This window comes from Natator depressus, chromosome 3 (genome assembly GCF_965152275.1).
Source record: "Natator depressus isolate rNatDep1 chromosome 3, rNatDep2.hap1, whole genome shotgun sequence".
Taxonomy (NCBI): domain Eukaryota; kingdom Metazoa; phylum Chordata; order Testudines; family Cheloniidae; genus Natator; species Natator depressus.
This window is the reverse complement of record NC_134236.1, coordinates 49,362,778-49,377,882: the sequence shown is the minus strand read 5'-3', so window position 1 is coordinate 49,377,882 and position 15,105 is coordinate 49,362,778. Positions and strand designations below refer to the sequence as shown.

Genomic DNA, 15,105 nt, shown 5'->3' with positions numbered 1-15,105 from the left:
TGAGGCTCTCCCCTCCCCCCAACATTTGCTTAAAACAGAATTGACTCTGAATCCAAATCGAAGTTCTTGGGAATGCAGCTCACACACCAGCACCCTTGAAACCTACGAACACAGAGAGGGCAAGTGCAGACAAGCTATTTTTTTTTGTTTTGTTTTAGGATGACACCAAGATAAATCTGCCCCTACCAAAAGGAACTTCTCTTAACGCGTGCCAAAGGCAGAGAGTGGGAGACAAGCGGTCGTAGTGGATTTACTAGAGCAAGCAATGCTTTCGCTGAGCGAAGGGGGGAAAGGAATGAAGGGCGATACGCTACTTCACCGTGTTACTTTCTTGCTTGTGGTTCCGCTTCCCAGCGTCTCGTCTCCTCTTCCGAAGCCGCAAGTGGAAAGATTTTCACCTCCAGAGGGAAGGAAGCAGCCTGCGGGCAGATGCTTTGTCTGGCTGCTTCTCTCTCCACGCCTGGCCGTGGTTCCGCTCACGGGGCTCTCCGGCTCCGGACACTGCCCCCACACCGTGCAGCGCGCTCTGCCCGGCTCCCGGGAGACACTCCTCCTTGCACCTCCTCTTCATTCCTTACTGTACCTCGCCGCAGCCATGTTCGCTCTCCCCTCTGCAGCAGCTGCAGCTCGTGTGATGTCATCAGCCACCAGCCAGCCAAGTCCAAACCAAAAAAACAAAATCCCCTTGATGAGCAGCCAGAAGCAGCAGCAGCAAACTTTGGGATTCAGCCCCCTTCCTCCTCCTCCCGCCCCTGCTGTAAACTGCCAACCGATGGGCAGCCATCGCCTCAGTGTCAGCAGCAGCATTAAAACAGGGCATTTCTGGGATGCAGGAGCTGGAGGTGCACAGCACGGTGCAATGCCGCGAGACCAGCACAAGCGGGGCCCCCCCTCCATGTTCCAGGGCAGGACTGCGGCTGAGGGCTGCTGATCCATCTGCATCGCCTCGCTCCGCTCGCCCGCTGCTCTCACTTGTGTACAAGCCAGCGGAAAAATCCCCGTTGCTGCTGCGGCTGCTGCCGCCGCCTCCCTCTCGTCTGCTGAGTCATGGACTGAAGCCCTCTCCCCGCTAACTCACTAGCACATCGCAGCAGCGCTGTGTCTTGTCTGCTGCAGCCATTCCGGATCCTGATTTCAGGAGCGCGCGGACCAGGAATCATGCCGCTCCTGCTGCCTCGATAAGCAGCCTGCCCGGCGTTCCCCTCCGGGCTGCTCTGCGCTCCAGGCTCAGCCCCGCACACACGCGCTGGAACCATGATCGCCGCAGCGTTCCTGGTTTTGCTGCGCCCTTACAGTATCCAGTGTGCCCTCTTCTTGCTCCTGCTCCTGCTGGGGACCATTGCTACGATTTTATTCTTCTGCTGCTGGCACCGCAAGCTCCAGAAAGGGAGGCATCCTATCAAATCCGTCCTTTCAGGGCGCTCAAGGAGCCGAGGTAAGAGATGCAGCGCCTTCCTTTCCAAGGCAGGAGGAATCTAGTCTCTTTAAATACAAATAAATCCCTCTCTCCCTTCCCAGGTGGGCTCATTTTCTACCTTGGATTTTGTTTCTAAAACAACCGCATAGAGCGCCTTAGCCTCAGTTTATTAGGGCAAAGGCTTTAGAGAATTCAAGCTGAGTCCAGGACTGCGGCAGCCTAGTCTCCACCCATCCCTTAACGAAATCTCAGCTGGTGGGAGGAAAGTAAGGGACTCGAACCTCCTGATTTCTCAAGTACACCAGAACTTCGCCATCCACTGCTAGCAGATGAATTAAATATAAACGCCTGAGACTGCTGCAAGTTGGGCTTGGAGACTCAGATCTCACTAAAGAATCTGCACAAAACAACAAGCACTGAAATCAAACTCGTTAATTTAAGTGAATCTGAAACTAAGCCAGATGCAGTCCTATGTCTTTCTCTTTTCCTTCCAGATGCTGTAATGAGAACTCATCACTGTCGCTCCGAGGTAATTTATTTAGCACGCAATTTCAAGGTCAGAAGAAGTTCTCTTACATGAGTACAAATTGTTAAAGTCTTTATATAAAATCACTTGTTCACTTTTTATTTTGCACGAAAATCCCTATTTTGCATGAAAATCCCTATTTTGCACTGAAGCCTTTCACAGAATGTGCCAGTGGTTTATTTAATATTAATTGATATTAATTAATATGAATTGGCCTATTTAATGATCCCTAAGCAATTGCTTACTTAAATAAGAGCATTGTTTGTTTCATGTACCTGTAATAAGAATGATAGGTAAATACATAAAAAACAGTTGATGGAGGCAATATGGAGATATGCGTGGCTGGTACATATTGACATAGCAGAGCTTCCATTTCTTTGCTGTATTGTCAGTGGTCACCTGTGTTTTGCTGACTTGATATTTCAGAGCTGCCCCCTTCACCTGAAAACTCAGATGGAGCTGAAGATCAGTACTTCAAGTTAGGAATAAGACTTGACAAAATTTTATTTTCAGTCACCACAATTGTATATTAATAGGTCAAGGGTCTCCCAGCTCTCCTGTTTTAATGGTACAGAAATTCAGAAAGAGTTGATTTCCTCTAGCCTGCTGGCACCTATTCATATACATCTTGCGGGAGGGAAGGAAATTCTGTTTCTGGCCCACCTCCCCATAGAGAACCTTGCATCTCCTTCAGACAGAGAGTTTCCACTCTCTTTTCTCCATACAGTGCATGAGCCAGTGCTGCCGGCAGCTGAGTTCTCAGCAGAGTCCCCTGTTCTCTGCTTTACAGGAACAAACTCCCTGTGTGCTAGGTTGCAACTCCAGATGGCCCAACTACCCATCTGGATAAGAGGGGCAATCAGGCCAAATTTGAGTGGTCTTGCAACCTTGTTCATCAGATCACATCGCTACTCATGGAAATTTGGCCTGGCTGCCCTTTGGTTTGTACAAAGGGACAGTCAGGTCACATTTCAGTGGCGCTGTGTCCATGCAGCCGCAGTGACACTCCAGATTATTCCAACAGCAGCCATACTGGTTCACTAGGAAACTACTGTTTAAAAGTGGTCAGACCATGGCCCCTCTGGCTCCGCGGCCTAGAGAACATTGAGCAAGCACTCCTCCACACCCCAGTTGGTGCTAGGGCTCTAACCACAAACAAGGAACATTTTTAGAAGAAGGAAAATAGTATTATCCCTAAAGCTGCTCTCTCTGTGCTTCACTGTAAGGCTTCTGCCTAGAATCTTCCCCAGTCCCTCTCCTGCCTGACTTACTGCTACAGATTTAAAGAAACAGTAGACATAGCTTCATACCCACTTCTGAAGGTACTTGTTGGTTTGGAGCCCCAGAAAGAGTTTTGCATGGACGGACCTATTTTGGTGTTTGCATCCCCCTCAACGCCCCCAACACACATTAAAAACATGGGTAAAATTTTCAAAAGCACCTAGGTCTCTTTTTCATGAGGCTTGGATTTCTAATTCATATAGGCCTGGTCTGCACTTAAAAGTTAGATCGACCTAGCTGTATCACTCAGGGCTGTGAAAAGTATAGCACCCTGAGCGCTGTCCTTAGGCTGGTTTACCCCCGTGGCGATGCGGCTAGGTCGACAGAAGAATTCTTCTGTCAACCTAGCTATCACCTCTTCATCCAGTGAAATGATTGGTCTCCATGTTTAAGTATGTCTCCCAGCTAAGACTGGAGAGTGGGTAGGAACTCCTTTAATGTCTTACATTGAATTGAGAGACATCTTTTCAGCTTACTATCTTCTCTGTTACAATGGAAATATGTAGGTATTCAAGGGGTTGTAAGCACTACAGTAATACAAATAATCATAATAATTCACAGTGTAAAATCAAAACAACAAGGAGTCCTTGTGGCACCTTAGAGACTAACAAATTTTTCTGGGCATAAGCTTTCGTGGGCTATAACCCACTTCATCAGATTGTTAGTCTCTAAGGTGCCACAAGGACTCCTCCTTGTTTTCGCTGATACAGACTAACATGGCTACCCCTCTGAAACCTGTAACAGTGTAAAGTGTTTAATGCTATTATATTAACCCTGCTGTGTCTATTTGCATTTTACCTAGTGCACAAACTGCATATTTTAAAATTTCCTCTAACTTTTTACTTTACTGGAATCTTATGAGCTGGAATATGAAAAGCTGTATTTTGTTTTTTTACCCTTTTCCATATATGTTATAATTCAATATCCCCATCACTACTGTTCAACATTATGTTTGTCAGTAGAAATGCTGTTGTTTTTCCTCTTGATCAGATTAAATTGACCTGAGATTTTGTAAACTGAATTAAATTTAAGATTCTTAGAGAAATAAATTGATTAATTTGACATCATGAAATGGCACTATTTTAAAAATGTTTGAAAATAAATATTTATTTTAAAGAATATTAAAAATTGCTGAATTACAAAATATAATAAGGATCCTTGCACAAACGTTAGCAATGCCATATAAAACAAAGTTTAGCAGTCTCATTAGTTTAGCAAAGTTTAGCATTTTGTACTATAGCACAAAATATTATGGACTGTACAGATCAATTCACATAAAATCTGACAAAAGTCAAAGAATTGTATTTTGAAAGTTGGAGTTTGTAGTTTCTTGCCCAAAAAGTGAATGTAAAGTCATACTACTATGGTTATAATTTTCTACTGCTGTTGCTGGCTGGTTCTAGTTGTGATTAGTTATATATTAAACATAGCTATATATGCCTTAATAAATGAGGATGAAAGACAGGATCTGTGGTAAATAGCAGAATGGGTTTACGCATTAGTTATTCACCTTCTGACATTTACATTCAAATGTGACTTATGTCAGACATGAACATGCATTTGGTGGTCTGATTGTAGTCCTTAGAGAATAATGATTACCATAATCACAGAACTACTGGCAAATTTTGAATGATTGGCAGTCTTCCAGGAGAGACTCAGATTTGGAAAAATGGGTGTTGCAAATCAGTATTGAAGTTCATTGTCAGGACTATAGCTTGCATGGTACATGCCTATTATGACTGTCTCTAGTGAGCACTATTAATCCCTTGCTCTCTTTAGTACTAAAACATCCCCAAATTAAAAATTAATGAGGACAGCACACTGTAAAGCAATATAATCACATCTCTGATGAGGTAATGGAAGGGTAGATACTAACTTTGAACAGTTACTTATACTTCATAACTCATCCTATGCTGAATTTTGTGTTCTGCTGATAAATTTCATGAGAGTACCGTGCTCCTTTTGGGGGGTAAAATTACCTCCAAGTTTTGAAAGTCTTTGCAAAACACATATCTCAGCAGTATATTATAAGCACTACACAGATATTTCAGATTTTTGTTGTTGGAAAAAAATTACATATTAGGTCAAAGTAAGACGTAAATTGGCATAAGTCCTCGTGAAGGTAAATTGGTATGACATACTCCCTAGGGGGTTAAAAGGAAGGATTGCAGCAGGAAAAGCAACCAGCTGGAAGGTAGGAGTAGTTGTAAGATACAAGAGATTTCTCTCTCCCCACCGCCCTGCTGACACTCATTTACAACCAATTTAAGCTGATGTTCAGTTGTGCAACTTTCACTGAGCCCGATTGGCTGTTTTGGCCTTGATAGTTATTGGAACACCAGTTCTTTAAAGCTATTGTTACTGAGGTTGCCCTTAACAGTTTCACTCCGTTTTGAAGCTTCTACCAGTTTGAGTTGGACTCTCTGTTCTTAACATGGGAAACACCACTGGAACTGGAACTGGAATAAACTTGTAAATTGCCTCCTCTAGTCACAAGATCACGAGAGACCAGCTAATTTCCAAGGGTCTGTATACTCTGCATGAGTGCAAAAATCAGGCTTTGCTTGATGCAGTTATCCTATCTATATGTTTTAAGAAAATTTCAGAGAAACAGCTAGAGAAGCAAATATTTTGGGTTTCATCCCTGCATTCCTTACTGACCCAAACTGCCAACAAAGCTCAATGGGAGTTTTACCCAAGTAAGTATTGAGAGGCATTGTTTGTTTGTTTATTCATTCATTCAAAACTCCAAATGACAAACCATTCACTTATTTAAGCCGGTTCTGTATTCATTGGGAGTTTTGGGATCTCTCTCTAAGTAAATACTTCAAGATTGGGGCCATCAAGCCAGTCCATTTTATGCTAGCTTATTTTTTAAAGTTAGATTGGATATGGTAACCATATATTCAAGGATCTAAAATCGATCATTTAAAGGTTTACATTTGACTTGGTAGTGTTGCCAGCTCTTGAGATTTTATGCCAAGTTGTGAGGTATTTGGGTTTTTCTGATAGCTTCAGCTCCTGGAGTCATGAGATCATGTGAGAATCCCACCTTTCATTTTTGAAAAAGTAAGCATCTGCCTCTCATGGTTGTGGAGAAAAGCTTGAAAACATGAATCCCAAAGGCTCAAAAACAAGAAGGCAAATAAAATGAAACCAAATTTATTATTTTAAAAATCTTCTGATTTTTAGGCCACTGATGATGTGTCTGGGGGGCTGGCTCATGATTTTTGAATATGTGTGGTTGGCAATACGGCAAAGGGAAAACAATCTTTGTGATAAATGCTACAGTACTGCTTGATGTTTTTCAAATGTAGAGCAAAAAGAATACCATAGATTTAAATCTTTTCTCTGAATATTTTCCCGTTTTTTCCACCACTGAATTAGAAAACATGTGGCCTCCAAAATCCATAGTAGGGATAAATGTACTTGTGCCAGAAATTTCTGCATAGAGGTAGCAATGCACTGGGTAGTATCATCTGTTATTTATTTATGATGAACCATCTATCATAAAATATTTGGGGCCACTGGCCAGGGAGTAGTGCCACTGAAGTTGATAGGCCTGATCCTGGTCCCATACAAATCCTTTGGAGTTTTGTAATTCATGGGGAGTTTTGAGTTCAGTGGGATAAGGTGCAGGTCCAATGGAACTAGTCACAGGAGAAAGACAAGTAAGATTTGATCCTTTATTAAGAGCCTGTTTATGGAAGAATGCAGCATATGTTAACCACAGCTTTAGCAAGTGAATAACAATTTGAAGTTTTGATTTCACAGACCTTATATTTTCAGCTTAGAATACTGAATAGTCACTGTCGCTGCAGGATAATATATATTCAGTCTGTCATTTAGATAAGACACATGTGTCTGGTGCTAAAAATAGGTCAGCCAAGTCTAATGGAAATTTTTGTAAGAAAAAAACCAAACAGAAATGTTAAAAATGCTTTTTAGTATTATGAATACATATTATACCAAAACAGTGAGTCCTCAGCAAATCTGTACATTACCTTTGCCAGCAACTGTTGTCTTCTTCATTCACATAGAGAAATCATTACTGTGTTTAAACATTTTTTTTTTAATCACAATCGTCCCACTGCTGAGTCTACTTGCAAGACAACTAGCTAAAAATACAGTTCTGGATATTCTTAAAAACGATAATGAATAGTCTTTGAACACTTGTGCTATAATTCATCACAAGAGTTCTACAGTTATTTATAAGCTGCTGAAGATACACACTGCTCCAGTGAAGAGAAAAATCCACAGAGCCTCCAAGGTGAATTACAGTCTTGTATTTGATTGGAGGGAGTATATTCAAGGATAGACAGAAGCATACAATAATAGAGAAATGGATGGATTCACCTATTCAAAGAATGTCTCTTATCCTCGGAGAGCTGAATCAATTTGAAAATATTTTTTCTGTTGTATTTGACATGTTTTCCCCCCAGGATATTTAAACTATTTTATATTAACTGTTGAAGAGTCAAGGAATAGTGTGATGGGAAAACAAAATCAGAGACAAAAATAAAACATTTTCATACGCATGCATAAAAACATTTGTAGGTGGGAAGATGACACTGAGCAAATAACTAGCAAATTATGTACCATTGACAATATGCATGTATCTTGTATGTCCATTTTTGTTTGTCTGTCTTGTATAGATAGATTGTAAATAGTATTTGTATAGTGCCTATCACAGTGGGGCCCTGATTTTGACTAGACCCTTCGGACACTATCATAATAATTATAGTAATGATTAATAGCATACAGTCAGAGGGTTTTCTTATGTGAAGAATCCCACATAGAGGTCAGGAAAATTTGCAAGGTTCCATTTATGGAGTTTCCTCTGAAGGTTCCCATGGGGGAGGATGAAGTTTGCCTTCCTTTGGAAAAAGTAGGCAGTTCTGTGTCTCTGTGCTGGCTTCTAGCCTCCTTGCCTCCTGGAGTGCTCTCCTGGAATGCTGCTAGTTTGGCAGCTTGACCACAGCACACTGAAACGCCAGAGGGGGTCTCTCAGTTGGCCCTTGTTAAAGTATTGGCATTGCATCACTGCAGCAGCAGCCCCCAGAGGTCTGCACCTCCCACCCTTTGAAAGAGGATTGCACTAGAGATGCCTGAACCTCCGTCATGAGTTCATACAGCCCCAGGATCCTTGCAGGTAAGGGATACAATGCCTGAATAAGGAGAAAAGAAGCTGGCCCTTAATTAGCTGCTGTCCCTGTTACTTCATTTTCCATACACGCAGCTTTATAAGTGCCCTCTCAGGTTTTGCAGATGTTTTTACAAAGTCACGTACATCCCTCTAGTAAATCCCATTGTTTCCTTTGCTAGAAAGATATAATTTTGATGAAGTCACAACCTAAGTTATACTGCACACCAATTGATAATACACACTGAGCTCCTAATACCACAGGTAGACCCTTGTAACACAGTGGCTACCACCCAAGCACTGCCTCATGGCCGGAGGTGCCTCTGCAGTGTCCTGCCTCTGTTTCCCCCTTCATCAGGGCTCCTTAAACAAACCTCCACATGGCATTGCTCATCCAATCACAGCCTTTCTGGGGGGTTGCTTTCTTTATTATCAGAGAGTTCCTAAAACCAAACACAAAAATCAAATCTACCACCCAGCCTTAAGCTGGGTACAGCCCCTCCTCCCTAGGGTAGCGTCCCTTCCTGCTGTCTGGGCTGCTGGAGAAGATGGAAGGCCTGACCTGCCTTTCCCCAAATGAAAAACAAAACTTTCAGCTGGGTCTTCTTAGCTAATCCCAACTCCCTTCTTCAGGGACCACTGCAGGAGACCTTCTCTTCCTATACCTTCACTCTGCAGTTCCCCTTCTAGCTCTGCATATCTTTTAGAAAAACATGCAATCTTGATTTAAAAATTGCCGGTAACTGAGAATCCACCACCACTCTTGGTAAATTGTTCAGTGGTTAATTACTCTCACTGTAGAAAATTTGCTCCTTATTTCCAGTCTGAATTTGGAACTTCCAACCATTGGATTGGGTTATACATTTCTCTGCTAGACTGAGGAGTCCAATATGCAATATTTGTTCCCCACGTAGATCCTTATAGACTATAATCAAGTCACTCCTTATTCTTCTCTTTGGTAAAATAACTGGATTGAGTTCCTGGAATCTATCACTACAAGGCATGTTTACTACTCCTCGGGGCTCTTCTCTAAACCGTCTCCAAATTATCAACATTCTTCTTGAATTGTTGACACCAGAACTGGACACATTATTCTAGTAGTGGTCACACCAGTGCCAAATACAGAGGTAAAATAATCTGTTTACTCCTACTTGAGATTCCCCTGTTTATGTATCCAAGGATCACATTAGCCCTTTTGGCCACAGTGTAACACTGGGAGCGCATGTTCAGCTGATTATCCATCCTCTCCTGAAATCCTTTTCAGAGTCACTGGTTCCCAGGATAGAGTTCCCCATCCTGCAAATATGGCCTACATTCTTTGTTCCTAGATGCATACATTTACATTTAACCATTCTAAAATATATATTGTTTGCTTGTACCCAGCAAACCAAGTGATCCAAATCACTCTGTATCAGTGACCTGTCATCTTCATTATTTACCACTCCCCCAATTTTTGTGTTATTTGCAAACTTTATCAGTGATTTTATCTTTTCTTCCCAGTCATTAATAAAAACATCACATAACAAAGGGCCAAGAAACAATCCCTCCAGGAGAGGGACACACCCGCTTGATTATTCCCCATTTACAATTACATTTTCAGATTTATCTGTTAGCCAGCTTTTAATCCACTTAATGTGTGCCATGTTAAATTTTATATTGTTGGAGTTTTTCAGACAAAGTGTCTCCCCTGACTATTCACTTACAATTAGGTGACTCCTCATATTTCTGCTAAATCTCGGGTGAGTTTTCTAGCCATTTTAGTCATAGCAGGGTTATGAGAGGCCACCCATATTTGCAAACTGGGGCATGATGAAGCTCCTCCCTCACCAATAACCTTTCAAAAGGGAAGTACTGGACAGAAGTGTTCCAGACTAGCCTGTTGGATGTGGGTAGCTAGCGCAGTAGCTATGTATTATTACATAGCTATGTAGCGCAGTAGCTATGTCTTTCATTCTGTGTTACATTTGAAATGTTTCCTTGGTCCCTTCCAGTGCTGTATTTTTAACACTTAAAATTCCAAGTTTAATTTATAAAAGGACAAGTTTGCTAGTGAATCCCTCACTCCTGTTTCATGATGCGTACCAGGAATCTCTCAACACTAGGAGAACAAAGAAAAGGGCAGTAACAGAGGACTGAAGGCCACATTATAAGGGCCTGTGCAGGGCCAGCCAGTAGGCAGCCTACATGCAGAGGCCACATACCAAATTGTGGTCAGGAGATGTGTAGTGGAGTCAGGGTTGAGGTGGGTCAAGATACCAGAAAGTCAGGGTCAGGCACAGACTTACAGACAGGGTGCAAGTAGTGGAATCAGGAACAAGCTGGGTCAGGATGCCAGGAAATCAGGGTCAGGTGCTGAGTTGCAGACAGGAGACAAGTGGTTAAGCTGGGAATGAGCCAGAGTCAGGAGCTGGAGTTTCGGGCTCACAGCAAGTTCTGCAGCAGAGCAAGCAGGCCGCCTGCACTGTTGCAGAGACAGCTTCCTATGCTGTCTTCCTGGTTAATATACCAGCATGGGCCAATCAGTGGGCTGCTCAGTCCGCACTGGGCAGTACTTCCTGCAAGGTCTAGCTTCTCAGGGTCCCCCAGCAGAAACCCAGCCTCAGCATCCCGTGGCAATGCAGAAACGTTAGCAGCCTGGAATCCTCATGAGAACAGGTTCTTACAGCACTTCCGTCTTCAGGTCCCCCTCTTGGAGTGATGCCTGTTTAGGCTTGTTGGGGTGAGTCCTATTGAACACCCTGACTAGGTCAGGGACACGAACATGGGAAGACGGAGCCCTCCAGTCTATGAACTAATACAGGCAACCATGTCTCTGTTGGGAATCAAGGATGGCATGCTCCTCATGACCCTGGATTTTGACTAGTGAAGGCAGGGGTGTGGTTTGGTCGGGAAAGATGCTCTCAGTATAGAGCTACCAAAAGGAAACATAAAAAAGTGGGTGTATTTTGAGGTATTGGGGAAGCTGTAGTTTAAAGGTAACTGGGTTGATCTTTTGGCATATCTAGAAGGGTCCCAGGAACTGGTGGCCCAGTTTCCAGAAAGGTTGACTGGTCTGGAGATGCTTTGTGGCGAACCTTACCTTCTGGCCTATTCTGAACACCAGAGCTTCCTACATGTCTCTGCATGGTGTACATGTCTCTTGTAAGCCTTCTTCACCTCTTCTAGGTGGTTCTTGAGCTCCTCCTGTATGAGATGGATGGCTCTGTTGGACATCTGGTGGCGGCTGGGTTTGGGGAGGTTGCTTGTAGTGCCCAGTGAAAATGGGAGTGGAATCTGAGGAATGGGCTCTGACCTGTAGAGGCATGGTTGGCATTGTTATATGAAAATTTTGCATATAGCAGGAGTGTGGACCAGTTATCTTGGTGATAGTTCACGAAATGTCTCAAGTATTGTTCCAGTACTTGGTTCACCCTTTAGGTTGCCCATCTGTTTGGGGGTGGTATGTGGTGGAAGTTGATAGGCAGACATGCAGTAACCAGAATGCTTAGCACCAAAAGTGAAAGGTAAACTGTGGGGCTTGGTCTGAAACTGTGTATTCTGGAAGTCTGTGAAGATGAACCAGCTCCTGGAGTTTGGCAGTAGCCTCGACAGAGGGTAGGTAGTTGCAGGGGATGAAGTCGGTCTTTTTAGTCAGACTGTCCACAGCAATTGCTGGGAGTTCCACAGTGAAGTCTAAGAGGATGGGAGACCAAGGCCTAGTTGGAGTTTCTCATATACGAAGGTGATGAGTGGTCTAGTCTGGAGCATCTTGCTGTGTGCACAGTACTCACAGGAGTCCATGTAAGCTTGGACTTCAGACTGCCAACAGAAAAAATGGGCAAACTGACCCGCCAATGGAGTGTCATGGCATAGTTGTAGCACCTCCAGTCAGGGGCACTATGGGGGGACATCTATGTGCTTGTCAAAGTATGTTACCCCATCCCACATGGAGCAGAGCATCTTAGTCTCTAATGGCATAGACTAGATTCCTTGGATGAGTGGGTCTTCTTTCAGGGTGGACTGGATGGGGGAGCTCAGGTCTTGATGAATTGTGGCATTGACAAATTTACTAGGCTTGAGGGGGCAGGGGACTCAGAAATAGGTTCCTCGTTTCCACCAGCCTCTCTGGAGCGAACGTGATGTGGGTTGTCAAAGATGGTCAAGAAGGCTTGCAAGAAGGTGTCCCAGTCAGGGAGCACTGGGCTGCTCTGTGCTAATGTTGGGGGAGCCCAGTTGAGCTCTTAGCTGGTGAGAAGGCTAACTACCAGTCCCACCCTTGTGTGGTCTGTGCGGTACGTTCTGTGGTGGAGCTGGAAGGACAGCCTGCATTGACTCAGATACCCCTGGAATTTCCAAAGGTTCCTGTCAAGCCGTTTGGGCAGTGGGACCACGGGAGCCTGTTCAGGCGATGCTGGTTTGCTCAGGTACCTAGTGTAGCTGCTTCTCCCTGGGAGCAGGGTAGTTGCTCATGCAGGGTCTGTGCTTCTGTTGCAGACTGTGTAGCTTGGCTCTGTAGTTCGAGGTTCTGTCTGCAGATTGGTGACTTGGTCTTGCAGGTTCTAGGCCCACGGGGAACTGCTGGTCAGAGGGCAGCCCACCCCTTCCATCTTCTATGAAGGATAGAGTTGCCAGGTGTCTGGTTTTTGCCTGGAATGTCTGGTCAAAAAGGGACCCTGGCAGCTCCAGCACTGCTGACTGGGCTGTTAAAAGTCCAGTTGGCGGCAGGGGGATGAGGAGGGGACCTGCAGCAGCTCTCTCTGTGGAACTCGAGGGTGGTACGAGCCCTGGCGGGCAGGGGGTGGATCCCAGTGAAGGGGCTGGGAAAAGCATTCGGCTGCAGGCTGGGGCTGGCAGGCAGTGGCTGCGGGTTCCTTGCAGAGTGGGCATGGTGGCCTTTAGGAAGTGCCTTCAGCCCCCTCCCTGCCTGGCCCACTGCTCCCCGGGGACTGCTGCACTGGGCTCATCTCAGGACCATGCAACTAGCAGATAAGGGGCTGTAGGCTTGTCAGACTCCTCGCAGAGATGAATGAGCTGCACGGAAGCATGGGACTAAAGTTGGACTGCTCTCCCTGGGAATGGGTCCCAGCAGAGTTGGACAGCAGCTGGGTGCGGAGGCCCCAGCCAGCGGTTGGCCTGGGGGGGGATGAAGGAGAGAGGCTGCTGGTCATTGCAAATGATGCGGGGATGAGGAGGGAGCCTGCTGCAGCTCTCTCCCTGGAGCTGTTGTGATTTGGGCTACACAGCGAGCCAGGGGCAGCAGTGGGGCATGTATGTGTGTGTCACTTGTGTGGAATTCTCTCCCTGTCTTCCTCCCGCCCTCCCCCCCGCATTCCAGAAAACAGGAAAAAAATTTGCCCTCAGTGCGCTGGCCGAGCCATGTGTCCAGGATTCATGGCAGACAGAACAGCCTCTGAGGCCTGGGAAATGGCAGGGCAGCACTGGTGTGGCTGCTATTTAAGGAGCTACCTGACATCAGCACCTCCCGGAGCCCCCGTGAACTGCACTAGCCAGAGCTGCCTGGAGCCCGAACCCCATCCCGCACCCAAACTCCCTCCTGGAGTCCTCACACCCTCCCACACCCCAACCCCTTGCCCCAGTCCTGAGCCCCTCCCACACTCTGAACCCCTTGGCCCCAGTCTGGAGCTCCCTCCTACACCCCAAACCCCTCATCCCCAGCCCCACCCCAGAGCCCACTCCCCCAGCAGGAGCCCTCACCACCTCCCACACCCCAACCCCCTGCCTCAGCCCGGAGCCCCCTCCCACACTCCAAAGCCCTTGGCCCCAGCCCCACCCCAGAGCCCACACCCCCAGCCGGAGCCCTCACCCCTTCCCATGCCCCGACCCTCTGCCCCAAGCCAGTGAAAATGAGCGAGTGAGCGATGGAGGGAGGGGGAATGGAGTGAGTGGGGGTGGGGCTTGGAGAATGGGCAAGGCCTTGGGGAAGGGGGCAAGACTAGGGTGTTCGGTTTCCCTCAGTTAGAAAGTTGGCAACCCTAGTGAAGGAGTTGGAGGGGCAAAGGGGGTCTGAGCAAACTGTCAGGCCCAGAGTCAGGGCTGGGCCGTGGGTGACCTTGGCCAGTTACAATGTTGCAGTCAGGAGATAAGCTTCCTGCAGTTTGTAGCTTCCCAGCGTACCCCAGAAAAAACCAAGCCTGAGCTTCTGGTTGCACTGCAAAAGTATGAGTGGCCTGGAGCCCCATGGTCCCAGCTTCTCATCCGGCAAATTCTGACTGATTTGGCTTAGGAAATATTCTAAGCTACTTAAATTCATTCTAGCTCATCAGTGGCCATTGCATCAACCAGATCTGACTCTTTGCTTTCTAATTTTTTAAAAAGATTGTACTGAGGGTATCAATCCCTCATGTAGGTTTTGAATGCACCAGGGAAAGGGGGAAGACACTTGGACAAGCTGTAACAAAGTCAGTGAAGAAATAGGGGACAGGACACCATCTCACCTCTGAGATTTTTTTAGGAATAACTTGAGAACAGGCAAGCTTCCAAAATGGCCACACATAGGTAGCTGCCTGATTATTATTAGGATAATTTTAAGTTACTTAGGAAGTATGCAAAAGGTGTGACTACCTGGTATTTTACCACCTGCTTACTCATCTCAATTTAAAGTAAAATTCCACTTCACTAGTTTTATATATCATGCTTGTAAGGAATTTGAAATAGAAATGATCATATCCTTAGTGATTCACGTTTTCAGATCACATCTCTTACTGAAGAGTTTTGGGGTCACGAGGCCGAATCTCATCT

General features: G+C 45.4%; 2 protein-coding genes across 15 annotated transcripts in view; one reads left to right on the top strand and one right to left on the bottom strand.

The window, feature by feature from the left end:
• The window catches only part of BEND6 (BEN domain containing 6), a 113,298-nt gene that overhangs the window by 41,446 nt on the left and 56,747 nt on the right, over window positions 1–15,105 (bottom strand). The window contains exon 1 of one of the 6 annotated variants that reach the window (XM_074947884.1): window positions 315–1,661. The exons of 1 other annotated variant lie outside the window; for it this stretch is intronic. The gene's annotated coding sequence lies outside the window, so the exon portion shown is untranslated. Of the gene's footprint in view, window positions 1–314; window positions 1,662–15,105 lie in introns of those variants that run through there. 4 more of the 6 variants (XM_074947885.1, XM_074947877.1, XM_074947878.1 and 1 more) reach the window with 4 other exon arrangements.
• Window positions 707–15,105, top strand: part of DST (dystonin) — a 460,168-nt gene continuing 445,769 nt past the window's right edge. For 4 of the 9 annotated variants that reach the window (XM_074947859.1, XM_074947858.1, XM_074947856.1 and 1 more), the window contains exons 1-2: window positions 1,114–1,435; window positions 1,912–1,973. In XM_074947859.1, the coding sequence (XP_074803960.1) occupies window positions 1,255–1,435; window positions 1,912–1,973 (243 nt within the window). In that variant the 5' untranslated portion in view covers window positions 1,114–1,254. Of the gene's footprint in view, window positions 1,436–1,911; window positions 1,974–15,105 lie in introns of all 9 variants that reach the window. The other 5 variants (XM_074947860.1, XM_074947857.1, XM_074947854.1 and 2 more) reach the window with 3 other exon arrangements.